The following is a 14,146-nucleotide window of genomic DNA, read 5'->3' as shown; positions in this document are numbered from 1 at the left end:
TAGCCATGGGAGACCAGTCCTTTGGGCCGTTCGTGGGTTCACAGAACTACGGGGAGCAGGCCGTCTGGGGAACACCCTTGGGAAACCGATGCCTGACAGAAAAAGAGAGGGGATGTGTGACGTCTTGGGTAGAGTGATGAGAAGGACAGAGGGAACGTAAACAAGAGCTGGAAAGAGTGGCTCAGCTGTCCTTCCTTTCTTGGAAGATGGCGGATGCAGGTGGGGCAGGGCACAGGAAAACCCTCCCAACATACTGACCCAGAGGCACTAGGAATGCTTTTTTGTTTTTTTTTTTTTGCTAGAGAAAATGTTCAAAAAAATTTTTTAAAGATGAGATGAGTATTATCGATTTTTCCTTCTGCTTCAGGCTCAAAGGTGGCTGGGCAGTGGTGCTGTGCCCAAACAAGACCCACTTCACCTGCTACAAACCTTCGTTCCCTCTGGTGGTAGGTCAGGTGCAGGGGGGGAACAGGGACTCAGAGCCCAGGGTCTATTTACTGAGCATGCGGCACTCTGTGAGGTGGGTATTTTGCCATCATTCCCATATGACAAGATGCCCGTCAGAGAGGTTAAGTCACTGGTCTAGTCACAGAACTGGTAGAGGGTGGGTTTGAGGTTAGCCCGCTCCCATCTGGCCCCCAAGTGTTGGTTTTCACGTCACCCAGCAGCACACTGACTCGGAGGGTGGGAGAGGAGGGAGGTCTCGCTGCGCACTACATTCTCGTTACTCAGTAAGCATGCTTGTTACACTCCAGGCCCAGGCTGCACAGTGACATCACAGATGAGTGAGTGTCCCTCCGTTTGAGGAATCCATCCTCTCAGGACCTGTTGATTGCCTACTCTGTGAAGAGCTGGAAAAAATCAATCTATTTTGTCGTTGAAACAAGCCTAAATAGATACTTAACCAAGAGCATTTTAAATTAACATAATATTACATGTGAAAACTTGAACAAACATACAAGTCCAAGAAAATGAAAGCACATTGTGTAAGTTCTTGATGAATTTGATTTTCTGTCCTTGTAAGTTACATAAAGTGCACAGATCTTTAGGGTTTACCTCTGATTTTCCCATACATGCAGATACTGTGTCCTCACCATTTCCAGCACGCTTCAAGGCTCTCTCATGCTGGTTTCCAGTCACTATCCCCCCACGGTGACCACCCTGGACTTAAGTCACCAAATGTTAGCTTTGCCTTTTTTGCACTTGATCTGCCTTCTCAAATGCTACCAAATTTCCCCCCATGTAACCTTCTAGAAGGTCTATTTTTTCCCCCTTTACATTTAGGTGTACAATTAATCTGGAAATAATTTTAACTTATGGTACGAGGTATGGGTGTGTTAACCCCACACACACCCCATAGGACATCCAATTCACCTGATTTATTGAAGAGTCTTCACCATTGCATTGCAGTGGTACTTTTTGTCTTAAATCAGATGATGGTACATGTGTGGGTCTGCTTCTCGGCTCTCTGATCTGTTGTTCCATTGTTCTGTTTGTCTTGCTTTACATAAAACCATACTATTTTAATCATGGGATAAGTCGATATTCAGTGTGTATCCTTCAATTTTCCTCCTCTTTGTCTTTGCTATGCTTCACCCTTTGCATCTTCACAGGAATTTCAGAATTGGCTCGTTAATTTTGACAAAAATGCATATACTAGGACTTTGAGATGGCACTGAATTTATAGGTCAATTTGGGAATTTTTTAAAATATAAATTTAGTTAGTTAGTTTTGGCTGCCTTGGTTCTTCGTTGTTGTGCACGGGCTTTCTCTAGTTGCAGCGAGCGTGAGCTACTCTTCGTTGTGCTCTGCGGGCTTCTCATTGTGGTGTTTCTCTTGTGGAACACGGGTTCTAGGCACGTGGGCTTCAGTAGTTGTGGCACGCGTGCTCAGTAGTTGTGGCCCGTGGGCTGTAGAGCACAGGCTCAGTAGTTGTGGTGCATGGGCTTAGTTGCTCTGCAGCATGTGGGATTTCCCCAGATCAGGGCTCAAACCGTGTCCCCTGCATTGGCAGGCAGATTCTCAACCACTGCACTTGGAAGTCCCTGGGAAATGTTTGAGAACAATATTGAGTCTCCCAATCCACAAATACAAAATAGATCTCATTTATGAAATTTCAAGCAATATTTTGCAGTTTTCTGTATAGAGGCTTTTCACACCTTTCTTTAGACTTATTTCTAATCATTCGATATTTTTGATGCTATTGTCAATGGTACTTTTAGTTCAATTATCTAATTGTTTTGTAATATACAGAAATACAGTTGACTTTTGTATACTGACATTCTACCTAGCAACTTTGCTAAATTTACTTAATTCTAACAGTTTATCTTCAGGGGTTTTTTTTTTTGGTTTTCTAAGTACATAAACATATTGTATAGGAATGGATAAGTTTTCTTTCTTTCTTTCCAATGGTGAATTAAAGAAGTAATAGTGTAATTTTTTCTATTCTTATGTGCAAGGAGAGAGCATTATTTCACCTGAAATGAAATCATGATGTGTCTGCAACATGAAGTGTCTGTGATAGATTTCTTTTGTAAATATGCTTTATCAGATTAAGGAAGTTCCTCTCTATTACTAGATTTAAGAGCTTTTGCTATAAATACCTGTTTAATTTCATCACTTACTTTTATTCTGCGTCTCGGGTTGGTTTTTCTCCCTTATTCTGTAACTGTGATGGATCTCAGTGTGTGTGGGTTGTTTGTTTGTTTGTTTGTTTTAGCTGCACCACGCGGCATGTGGGATCTTAGTTCCCTGACCAGGGATCAAACCCGTGCCCCCTGCACTGGAAGCATGGAGTCTTAACCACTGGACCACCAGGGAAATCCCCTGTTTTTTGGGTTTGTTTGTTTTTGTAACATTAAACCATCCTTGCATGGATACAATAAACCATACTTGATCATGATATAATTTTTATATATCACTAGATTCCATCTGTTAATTCATTGTTTAGGATTTTTGCATCTCTGTTCATGAGAAATAAATGTCTACATTTTCTTTTTTTCTAGTGTGTTTGTTGAATTTTGGCACCAAAGTTATGCAGGTCTCAAAAAAAGTATTGGGAAGCATTCTCTCACTTTTTCTATTCCCTGGAAAATTTTATAGAATTGGAATTATTTCTTCTTTACATTTCGGAAGAATTCACTAGGGAAGACATCTAGACTTCAAGCTTTCTTTGTGGAAAGGTTTTTAATTTTGGATTCAATTTCTTCAATAGATTTAGGACTGATTTGTTTTTTTATTTCTTCTTTTATCGAATTTAAGTTGTGATTTCTAAGGAATTTGTCCTTACTATCTAAACTGTCAAATGTGTTTGCCTATTACATAACCTTCTTTTACGTTTACTTTATTTACTTTCATGTAAAATCTGTTGTGATATCCCATTTCATATTGGATACTGGCAATGTATTTTTTTTCCTCTTTCTTGCTTTTTCTTTTTTTTTTCCCAGTATTTTATTTTAACATCTTTATTGGAGTAAAATTGCTTTACAATGGTGTGTTAGCTTCTGCTTTATATCAAAGTGCATCAGCTATACATATACATATATCCCCATATTGCCCTCTTGCATCTCCCTCCCATCCTCCCTATCCCACCCCTCTAGGTGGTCACAAAGCACCGAGCTGATCTCCCTGTGCTATGCGGCTGCTTCCCTGTCTTGCTTTGTCTTGATCAGAAGTGAATTTTATTAATCAAAGAATCAACTTTCAGTGGCAATTTCTCTTTTGTACATTTGGTTCCTATTTAATCAATTTCTGCTCTCCATTATTGCCTTCCTGCTACTTTCTCTGAGTTTAATTTGCTTTTCTTTTGTGGCTTCCTGAAATAGAAGGCTAGATAATTGGTTTTCAACCTTTTTCTTATTACATTAAAACTATACATTTTCCTTCACTTTTTACCATTGTATTTTACCATCATTTATGTAAAAATATCTCCTAATTTCTGAAATTTCTCAATCTAACATTACTGTTTTTGTAATTAAGAAGTATCTGAGCTTTGAGACTAATATTTGTTCCTCATAATACTTTTGCTTACAAGTTTTAGTATTAATTCCTGCCTGAAACAATCTTTACTATAGTGGCTGTCTAATGACAATTTTCTAATTTCATCATTTCTTCTACATTTATCAGTTGGAATTCACCTGCCATAAATGGTTTTTCTCCGGCCCCCTCCCATCATTTCAGTGTAACCTATTTATATTTACTTTTTTCTTCTGTGTGGTTCTTTGTTCTTTCAAATAATTTCTTTTGTAATTTAGGCTTCATATTGTTCCAGTTGTTACTTTTATATCTTCTTATAGTGCCCTGAATCCCACTTTTCTCCATCTGTTATTATCAGCCTAAGAGTTAAAGTGGTATCCTTTGCTTTCCTCCTAATATCAATGGCAGTATCTTACTTCCCCCAACCCTCTTTCTTCTTATGCTCACTTCATATTCTTACTTTACCAGAAAATATCTTTATATAGTATTCTTCATCTTTGCTCAACCCTCATTTTAGTCTTAGATGTAAAATTAAATATATTAAATGCTCACCATCAGCCCTTTAGCTGGAAGCTCAACCTCTAGTATATTCCTCAAAAAATTAATTTTTGTATATGGTGTAAGTATAGACCAAGACACATATTTTTCTCAAACAGATGTGCAAGTGTTTCAGCACCATTTTCTTTGTAAAGACTATTCTCTTTCCAATGAATTGATTTTGTAATTTTGACAAAAATCGGTTCACTATGTAGTGTGTAGTTTTAGTCAGGAGTCTCTTCTGTTTCACTAATCTGTATGTCTGTCCTTTCATAATACCACACTGTCATAGCTGTTGTAGCTTAATGACAGGCCTAGAAATCAAAGAGTATATGTCTTGCAACTTTGTTTTTCCTTTTCAAAATTGTGAGTATTCTAGTTCCTTTGCTATTCCACATAAATTTTAGAATCAGTTTGTCAGTTTTCACAGAAAATCTTCCTGGGAATTTTATTGGAATGGGATTGAGTCTAAAAATCCGTGTGGAGAACACTGACACTTTAACGACATTGAATCTTCCAATCCATTAACAGGGCACCTCCTCCCATTGTCCAGGTCATTATTATTCCCTTCTTCATTGTTGTTCTCAGCATACATTTCATGTCACTCACATTTAACTATTCCATGGTTTTTGGTGCTATCATAAATAGCTGTGCATTTTAACCCTAATTTTCCATTTTATATTGCAAGTATGTAAAAATAGAACTGATTTTTGAATATTGATTTTATATTTTGCTGTCTTGCTAAATTGACTTGTTATGGTGGCTTTTTTAGTGTGTGTGTAAAGTTTTAAATGGAGTTTGAGTGCAGGCAGTCATGCTGTCTCTGAATAGTTGTCGTTCTTCCTTTCCAATCTGTATCTTTTTAATTTCTTTTTCTTGCCTTATGCAGTCAGCTAAGTCTTCCAGTACAATGCTGAAATAGAGTGGTGAGAGTGGATATAAGTGACTTGTCCTCAATCTTAAGGGAAGCTATTCACTCTTTCACCATTATGACATTAATTGTAGACCAGCGGCCCCCAACCTTTTTGGCAACAGGGACCAGTTCCACGCATGACAATTTTTCCATGGACCAGGGGGCGGGGGGGATGCTTCAGGAGGTAATGCGATTGATGGGGAGTGATGGGGAGCAGCAGATGAAGCCACGCTCACTCGCCTGCTACTCACCTCTTGTTGTGTGACCCAGTTCCTAACATGCCGCAGACCAGTACTAGTACTGTGGTGCCCCCTGGGGGTTGGGGATCCCTGCTGTAGACATTTTTCAGATGTGCTTTATTAGTTTGAGGAAGCTACTTCCTATTCCCAGTTTTCTCAGGTTTTTTTTATCATGAGTGCTGTGGAATTTGAACAAATGCTTTTACTACACCTGTTGATGTGACCATATGATTTTTATTTTTTAGTTGGTCAGGTATGAATTAGTGATTGGATTTTGAATATTGAGTCAGCCTCAGCTTTGTATTCCCAAGATAAACTCAAATTTGCCTTCATGTATTACCCTTTTATATATTACTGGATTTAATTAACTAATATTGAGGCTTTTTACATCTATGTTCATGAAGAACATTTGTAGTTTTTTAAGAAATTGTAGTTTTTTCTTTTAATCAGTGTGACACTGATTTCATAAAATCGGTTAAGAAGTATTTGTCATCTATTTTCTTGAAGAGTTAGTATAGAATGGCTATTACTTCTTTCTTAAATGTTTGATAGAAATCACCAGTGAAATGATCTGAGCCTGGATTTTTCTTTCTTGGGAGAATTTTAACTATGAATTTAATTTCTTTAATAAATGTAGCACTATTCAGGTTACCCATTTCATATTAAGCTTTGGTGGTTTGTGTCTTTCAAGAATTTAGTCCATCAAAGTTGTCAATTTGTTTTGTGTTGCTTACCCCTTCCACTGTTTTAGTTTCACTGGTTTCTGATCTTATCCTTACTATTTCATTCCTATTTACACTGGGCTTTACTCTTCTTTTCCTAGTTCCTTAAGGTAGGACTTTAGATTATTGATGTGAGACCTTTATTCTTTTCTAATGTAAGTATTTAGTGCCATTAATTTCCCTCTATACACTGCTTTTTCTGCATCTCAAAAAATTTGATATGTTGTATTTTAATTTATACATGTTGTATATAATAATTCAAAATATTTCCCATATTTTTCTTGAAATTTCTTGGAGCCATGAATTACTTAGAATTGTGCTGCTTAATTTCCAAGTGTTTGTCGATTTTTCTGTTCTTGTTGCAATTGGTTTCTTGTTAAACTGCACTATAGATGGAAGAAATTTTGAAAGGTTTCAATTATTTTAAAAATGTTAAGATTAATGACTTAGTACATGACCTGTATTGATGAATGCTTCACATGTAATTGAAAAGAATACATACTCTGCTGTTGGATATTCTAGACATGTCTACCAGGTCTAGTTTATTGATGGCATTATTCAGTGCTTCTATAGCCTTGCTGATTTTTGGTCTCCAACTTATGTTACTGAGAAGTAACTGTTGAAGTGTCCAACTAAAATGGTAGAGTATATTTCTCATTTCACCTCTGTTTTTGCATGATTTTGAAGCTTTCTTGTTAAGTGCATGCACATTTAGGATTGTCTTTTTGGCAAAATGATGCTTTTCATTATATAAGGTACCTATATATTCCTGATAATTTTCTTTGCTCTTTGAATATATATTTACTTCCAGAAAAGGGTACATATTTTCTAATGACAGCTCTTAGGCTGGGAGATAAGGTGGGGCTGAATCAATCTGATCTGTATTTCAACTGACTGAGCTTTGTTGAAGCTTTTGGTTGAGTTAGTGCAAAACTGCCTTCAGATATTTTGAGGGCAAATCAGAATGTTTCCCTCAGCAGGGCCTGGAATCTGAGCATGGAGACATTGTAGAGATTTGCTTGTGCTCACAGCCAAGCTGCCAGCTCTCAGAGCTATGCGAAACAACTCCTTGCCTTACAGCCTGTAGTTTAAATATTTGCCTGTAGTTTATTTTGGTTTTTCTAAATAGACAATCACATGTGCAAACAATACGATTTTTGTTTCTGCCCCAAACCCCAATTCCTTACAACTTTCTGTTCTCACATATTGGCTAGAACTGTCATTATATTGCTCAATAAAATTGATGGGCATTCTTTTTCTTAATTTAAAGGTATACATTTACTGTTTTATCATTAAATATGACATTTGTCAGTTTTTGGAACATACTCCTTGCAAAGTTAAAGGAGTTAATTTCTATCTCTAATTTAATAACATTTTAAAATAATCTATGGGTATTATAGCCCATCAAATGATTTATCTACACATACTGAGATACTCATATGGCTTCTTTCTGGTAGTGTGATTAATTTTTAATATTAAATCTTCCAAACACCCTAATGAGTTTTAATTAGGATCAGGTTCAGGTGCACATAACAGAACCAACTCTCCTCCCAACGAAAAAAGAAAAGATGCCATGAACAAGACAGTTCATCTCTCTTTTGTGTAAAAATATGCCCAGACGTGGTGGTCTAGGGCTGGCACAGCAGCTCCATCATTACCAGAGAGCCACATCACTCTTATCTCTCTACTGCACTCAAGCAGACAGCTTCCACCCTCAAGAGGAATTCAGGCTCTAAGATGGCTGCTGAGTCTGCAAACATCCAGCATGTTGCATATTAAAAAGAAAAGATGAAAGCACACTAGGGGGCTTTCCCCACTTGTTTTCCTTTTGAAAAACCTTCCCATTATCCCTCTCGGTAGCTTCTATGTCCATTTCATTACTCAGAATTAGCAGCAGGATCACACTTAGCTACAAAAAGAATGGAAAAATGCAGCTTTTTAGCTGAGCACATCACCATTATGAAAAATACAACGATACTGCTGGTAATAAAGAAATATTGGATTCACTACTAACAGTCTGCTACACTTAATAATGTCATGACTTAAAAAAATAAAAATTCTACATTACTAGATGCATTTTTGCTATAATTCCATTTAGAATTTTTAAATCTATGTTCACAAATGACTTTGTCATTTCCCCCCAAAATGTCTACTTCCTGTGAAATATTGCAAAATGTTAGAATTATCTTTCCTTTAACTTTCCTGAAAATTATCAACTATTACTGAAAGTCTCTGGAACCTCTTTCTTTTCTGGGGCTGGGGCAGAGTTAGAGGAACTAGGTAGATTTTCAAGCCAGAAATTCAATTTTTAACTTTCCTATTGTTTTTTACTGGTTGCTCATCTACTGATTTTTGTTAAGTTTCATTTATCTGGAAAATTTTCCATTTCATTTAAAATCAGACCCAATCCATCATTATCCTTTCACACAGTGTTTGATTTATACCTTCAACATTATGCTGACATCTCTGGCTTCTACTGGGAGAGGCTGAATGTGGATTTGCATCACACAATACAGAACCTTTGAAATCTAATTGACCCTGGATAGTAGGAAACAGAATATGTGTTTATTCTTTATTTTGTGTATATATCTTCCTTGGAACATCAATGACAAAATACATATTCATATTTTCCAGGTTTATGGGATAGACTGTAGCAGATATCTGAAATTCTTTCCTTATGCAAGCCTTCTCTTCCCTTCTGTAAATCATCATTCTTCACCCCAGGTCTATTGACATTGGATAATAATAATGAGCTGAACACATAAGGACTTGGGATTCAGAAATCATTGACTGCGTCCTTCAAGGAAGATGCAGTTTCTTTGGGTAAGAGATGGGATTCCCCACTGAAGTAAAGAGCACAAAGTAGTGGGTGTTTCAGAAATATTTGCAGTTTTGAATCCTCATATTCCTCCAAGATAGCGTAACCTAATTTTCAGATTAATGCTCATTCACATAAGGTAATTGGTGAGGCTGTGGAAAAAACTGACTTTGTAAGTAAGCAACTGGTAGAATGACTTTTCACCATCCTGAATCTATAGCTATACATACACATTTCAGCAGCATCACTTAAAGGTATCACTTAAATGTACTGAGAGGATACAAGATAGTTCAAATTAACAGAGAAGTGAACTAGGATTAAAAAGGGACAATAACTAAAGCTATTCTGTGTAATCTATATAGAAGGAACTAATTAATACTAGCAGTAAGATGCTACCTGAGAACAAAAGCTAAGTTTGATTTTCTGTACTAAGGAGTCCATTAAAAATTTATATTCTGAACTGTCTCAGCCAACTCCTGGCAGGGCACCTTGAATGATGATCCCATCATGACTGCATACACTGTGAATTCTCTTAAAGGAAATCAAGGTGTTCTAACCAGAGAAGGTAGAACAGATTGCAGATACACAATCACATGAAACTATATTGCACTATATTGATTATGTAACTAAAGAGGTAGCTTTCAGGACCATTTACAAAGGGTACAAAATAAAAGGTTTAAAGTATGGAAATGCATTTTAATGCCATATTATTCTAGTAAGAAGTCGTATTTTTAAATAAGAATGCCTCTATGCAGAGTAGAAACCCCTAGAAAATGGTATTGTCATCTAGCTAATTTATCTACCAAATGTGGCATTCACAAGAATATGCAAAGCTACACAAAACATATTTTATAGTACAGAAACGAAGATAACACCTAAATATCCCTGCAGGTCTTATGATGTCATCCTTATTCTTATCCTGATTATTACATTTATTTACACAGATTAAAAAATCTTTATGTTCTACTATGAACATACCTATCATTGATAGTTGAATACTTTCTCCAATCGTTTCCTAAAAGTTTGGAACATTTGGAACATAATTTCCCTTAATTTGTAAAGGAAATTATTTTTTTCCAAATGAATCAAAATAATAGTAAGTAAACCTTCCTGCTGAGGCTTTACCCCATCTGAAATATTCATAGATCTTCATTCATTCAAATATTTTTTCTTTTTTTTTTTTTTTTTACTAGAAGTTTGTCCTTCTAGATGAAGAATTTCCCTAACTTATAGCATGGTTTCTCCAAGGTATGAGCTTATGATACCTGCAATTCATTCATTTATGTTTTCTCTCATTAAAATCCTAATTCTTAATAAACTATGAATTTCAAAGGACTGTATTCTATATTCATTTGCATTATGGAATTTCCTCTTTGTGGATGTTAGCATATCAAAAAATGGCTTTCTGACATTCATTTCATTCATAATGTTCCTCACCTGCACAAACTTACAAGACTTCCTGCTAAGAACTTTCACAGGGTTCACTGAATTCATAGAGTCCCTTGTGCACATGTACTGATATTTTTTGTGTGTATAAAAAACAGCGTTCCACATGCCACATATACATGGTGTACAATGAGATGATTCCATTTACAGAGTTTCTCTCCTGTACAAATTTTCTGGGAATTCCTGTGACTTGAATTTTGAGAGAAAGTTTCTTACATTTACTTCACCAGTATGTTTCTCATCTGTGTGAGTTCTCTGATGCATAATGAGCTGTGACTTCCAACAAAAGGCCTTCCCACATTCACTGCACTTACAGGGTTTCTCTCCTGTATGAGTCCTCTGATGTGCACTGAGAATTGATTTCTGAGAGAAGGTTTTTCCACATTCACTGCATCCATAGGGTTTCTCCCCTGAATGAGTCCTCTGATGTACAATGAGCTGAGACTTCCTAATGAAGGCTTTTTCACATTCGTTGCATTCATAGGGCTTCTCTCTTGTGTGCATTCTCTGATGTACAATGAGCCGTAATTTTCCACTGAAGGACTTCTCACATTGACTGCATTTATAAGGGTTTTCCCCTGTATGAGTGCGCTCGTGTACAATGAGTAGCGACTTCCAAATGAAGGCTTTCCCGCATTTGTGGCATTCATATGGTTTCTCCCCAGAATGAGTTCTCATGTGTATAATGAGGTATGACTTGCTACTAAAGGCTTTCCCACACTCACTGCACCCATAAGGTTTTTCCCCAGCATGAGTTCGCTGATGTGAGATGAGCTGATCTTTTCTATTAAAGGCTTTCCCACATTCACTGCATTCATACGGATTCTCCCCCGTGTGAATTCTCTGATGTACAATAAGTTGTGAATTGAAACTGAAGGATTTCCCGCATTCACTGCATTCATGTGGTTTCTCTCCTGTGTGAGTCCTCATATGTATGATGAGGTAGGACTTGCTCCTAAAAGCTTTCCCACATTCAATGCATCCATAGGGTTTCAACCCTGTGTGACTTCTCTGATGTACAATGAGCTGTGACTTCAAACTGAAGGCTTTTGCACACTGATTACACCCATAGGGTTTCACCCCACTGTGTGCTCCCTGATGTACAATAAGCTGTGACTTGAAAGTAAAGGATTTCCCACATTCACTACAACCATAGGGTTTCTCTCCTGTGTGGGTTCTCTGATGAACAATAAGATTCGACTTTGTGTTAAAGGCTTTCTGACATTCACTGCATTCAAAGGGTTTCTCTCCTGTATGAGTTCTCTGATGTATCACGAGCTGTGACTTCAAACCAAAAGTTTTCCCACAGTCACTGCATTCATAGGGCTTCTCCCCTGCATGAGTTCTCTGGTGTGAAATGAGCTGGTATTTCCGACTGAAGGCTTTTCCACATTCACTGCATTCATACGGATTCTCCCCCGTGTGAATTCTCTGATGTACAATAAGTTGTGAATTGAAACTGAAGGATTTCCCGCATTCACTGCACTCATGTGGTTTCTCTCCTGTGTGAGTCCTCATATGTATGATGAGGTAGGACTTGCTCCTAAAAGCTTTCCCACATTCAATGCATCCATAGGGTTTCACTCCTGTGTGACTTCTCTGATGTACAATGAGTTGTGACTTCAAACTGAACGCTTTTCCACACTGATTACATGCATAGGGTTTTACCCCAGTGTGTGCTCCCTGATGTACAATGAGCTGTGACTTGAAAGTAAAGGCTTTCCCACATTCACTACAACCATAGGGTTTCTCCCCCGTGTGGGTTCTCTGATGTACCATGAGGTTAGACTTTGTATTAAAAGCTTTCTGACAATCACTGCATTCATAGGGTTTCTCCCCTGTGTGAATTCTTTGATGTATAATGAGTTGTGATTTCAAACCAAAAGCTTTCCCACAGTCATGACACCCATAGGGTTTCTGTCCTAAATGAGTTCTCTGGTGTGAAACAAGCTGGTCTTTCCTACTGAAGACTTTCCCACATTCACAGCATTCATAGGGATTCTCCCGCGTGTGAATTCTCTGATGTATAACAAGTTGTGAATTGAAACTGAAAGTTTTCTGACAAACACTGCATTCATGTAGTTTCTCTCCTGTGTGAGTTCTCTGATGAACAATGAGGTAGGACTTGCTGCTGAAGTCTTTCCCACATCCATTACATTTGTAGGGTTTTTCTTTTGCATGAGTTCGCTGATGCACCACAAGGTATGACTTGCTACTGAAGGCCTTCCCACAGTAACTGCATTCAAAGGGCTTTCCTCCCATACGTATTTGCTGGCATATGAGCTGTGACTTTCTGTTGGCAGTTTTTCCAGATTTATTACTTTCACAGTATTTTATCCCAATAACAGCTTGCTCATGTTTAGAATGGAAGGATGATTCCCTATGTGCATGAAACCCATTAGGATTCTTTCTGGAAAAATTATTACCGAAATCTGTACTATATTTCAAACTCTTTCCATTTGTGACACATTTATGAAGTTTTTGTCTTGAAGAAACATAATCTGTACTAAGAAGACATAGTTTTCCAAATGCAGTACACTGATAGCCTTTTGACATACTTCTTAGCTTGCCTTGATTTTCCTTATGCCATTCCATATGACCATCAATTTCCCAGACTTCGTCTAGAAATGAAAATACTCATATGTTATAAATAGTAACATGATCCTAGTATAGCATAAAATTGCCTTAAAAATGCCATATCATGAGGTTTTTCTTAGTTTCAGATATCAGTTCTGAATGTAAATAAAATCTCAAGTGTAAATGTACCCAAACTCCTGGGCACTCGGGAAAACAAAGCAAATCAAAACACGTATGAGGCAAAGGGAACTGACAATAAAGGTAGTCTTGAGTTACAAAATTTTGCAAAATGCCTTCTTTAGAAAGCAAAAGAGAAATGAGCAAAACAGAAAGAGGTGGGGTCTTCCCTGGTGGCACAGTGGATAAGAATCCGCCTGCCAATGCAGGGGACATGGGTTCAAGCCCTGGTCCAAGAAGATCCCACATGCTGCAGAGCAACTAAGCCCACGAGCCACAACTACTGAAGCCCATGTGCCACAACTACTGAAGCCCGTGCACCTAGAGCCCATGCTCCACAAAAGGAGAAGCTACTGCAATGAGAAGCCTGCGCACCATAAGGAAGAGTAGCCCCCGCTCGCCACAACTAGAGAAAGCCCGTGTGCAGAAATGAAGATGCAATGCAGCCAAAAATAAATAAATTTATTTATTTATTTATTTAAAAATATATATATATAAAGAGGTGGGAAAGGATCTCTGAGCATTAGCTTCAGTTGACGAATAATCGTTAAATATCTATTATGTGCCAAACACTGTGCTAAGCTCAGGAGAAAGAGCAGAACCACTGCAGATTGGTTTACAGTCTTCTTGGGAATAAAGTTCCACTGAATACCCAAATAGATGAAAATAAACTCACAAGAAACATCATCGAGATGTTTCAGAACGCTGACAATCAGCAGCTAATAAAGCTTCCAGAAAAACC

At 37.5% G+C, this 14,146-nt stretch overlaps 1 protein-coding gene across 6 annotated transcripts in view; it reads right to left on the bottom strand.

The window, feature by feature from the left end:
- Nucleotides 1-274: 274 nt before the first annotated feature.
- Nucleotides 275-14,146, bottom strand: part of LOC132595715 (zinc finger protein 140) — a 113,038-nt gene continuing 99,166 nt past the window's right edge. For 5 of the 6 annotated variants that reach the window (XM_060293296.1, XM_060293289.1, XM_060293291.2 and 2 more), the window contains one exon: nucleotides 275-13,271. In XM_060293296.1, the coding sequence (XP_060149279.1) occupies nucleotides 10,795-13,271 (2,477 nt within the window). In that variant the 3' untranslated portion in view covers nucleotides 275-10,794. The remainder of the gene's footprint in view (nucleotides 13,272-14,146) is intronic. The other variant, XR_009561851.2, reaches the window with a different exon arrangement.

Source organism: Globicephala melas, unplaced genomic scaffold (genome assembly GCF_963455315.2).
Source record: "Globicephala melas unplaced genomic scaffold, mGloMel1.2 SCAFFOLD_138, whole genome shotgun sequence".
Lineage (NCBI taxonomy): Eukaryota > Metazoa > Chordata > Mammalia > Artiodactyla > Delphinidae > Globicephala > Globicephala melas.
The sequence above is the reverse complement of the archived record's forward strand: the minus strand, read 5'-3'. Positions and strand labels throughout refer to the sequence as shown.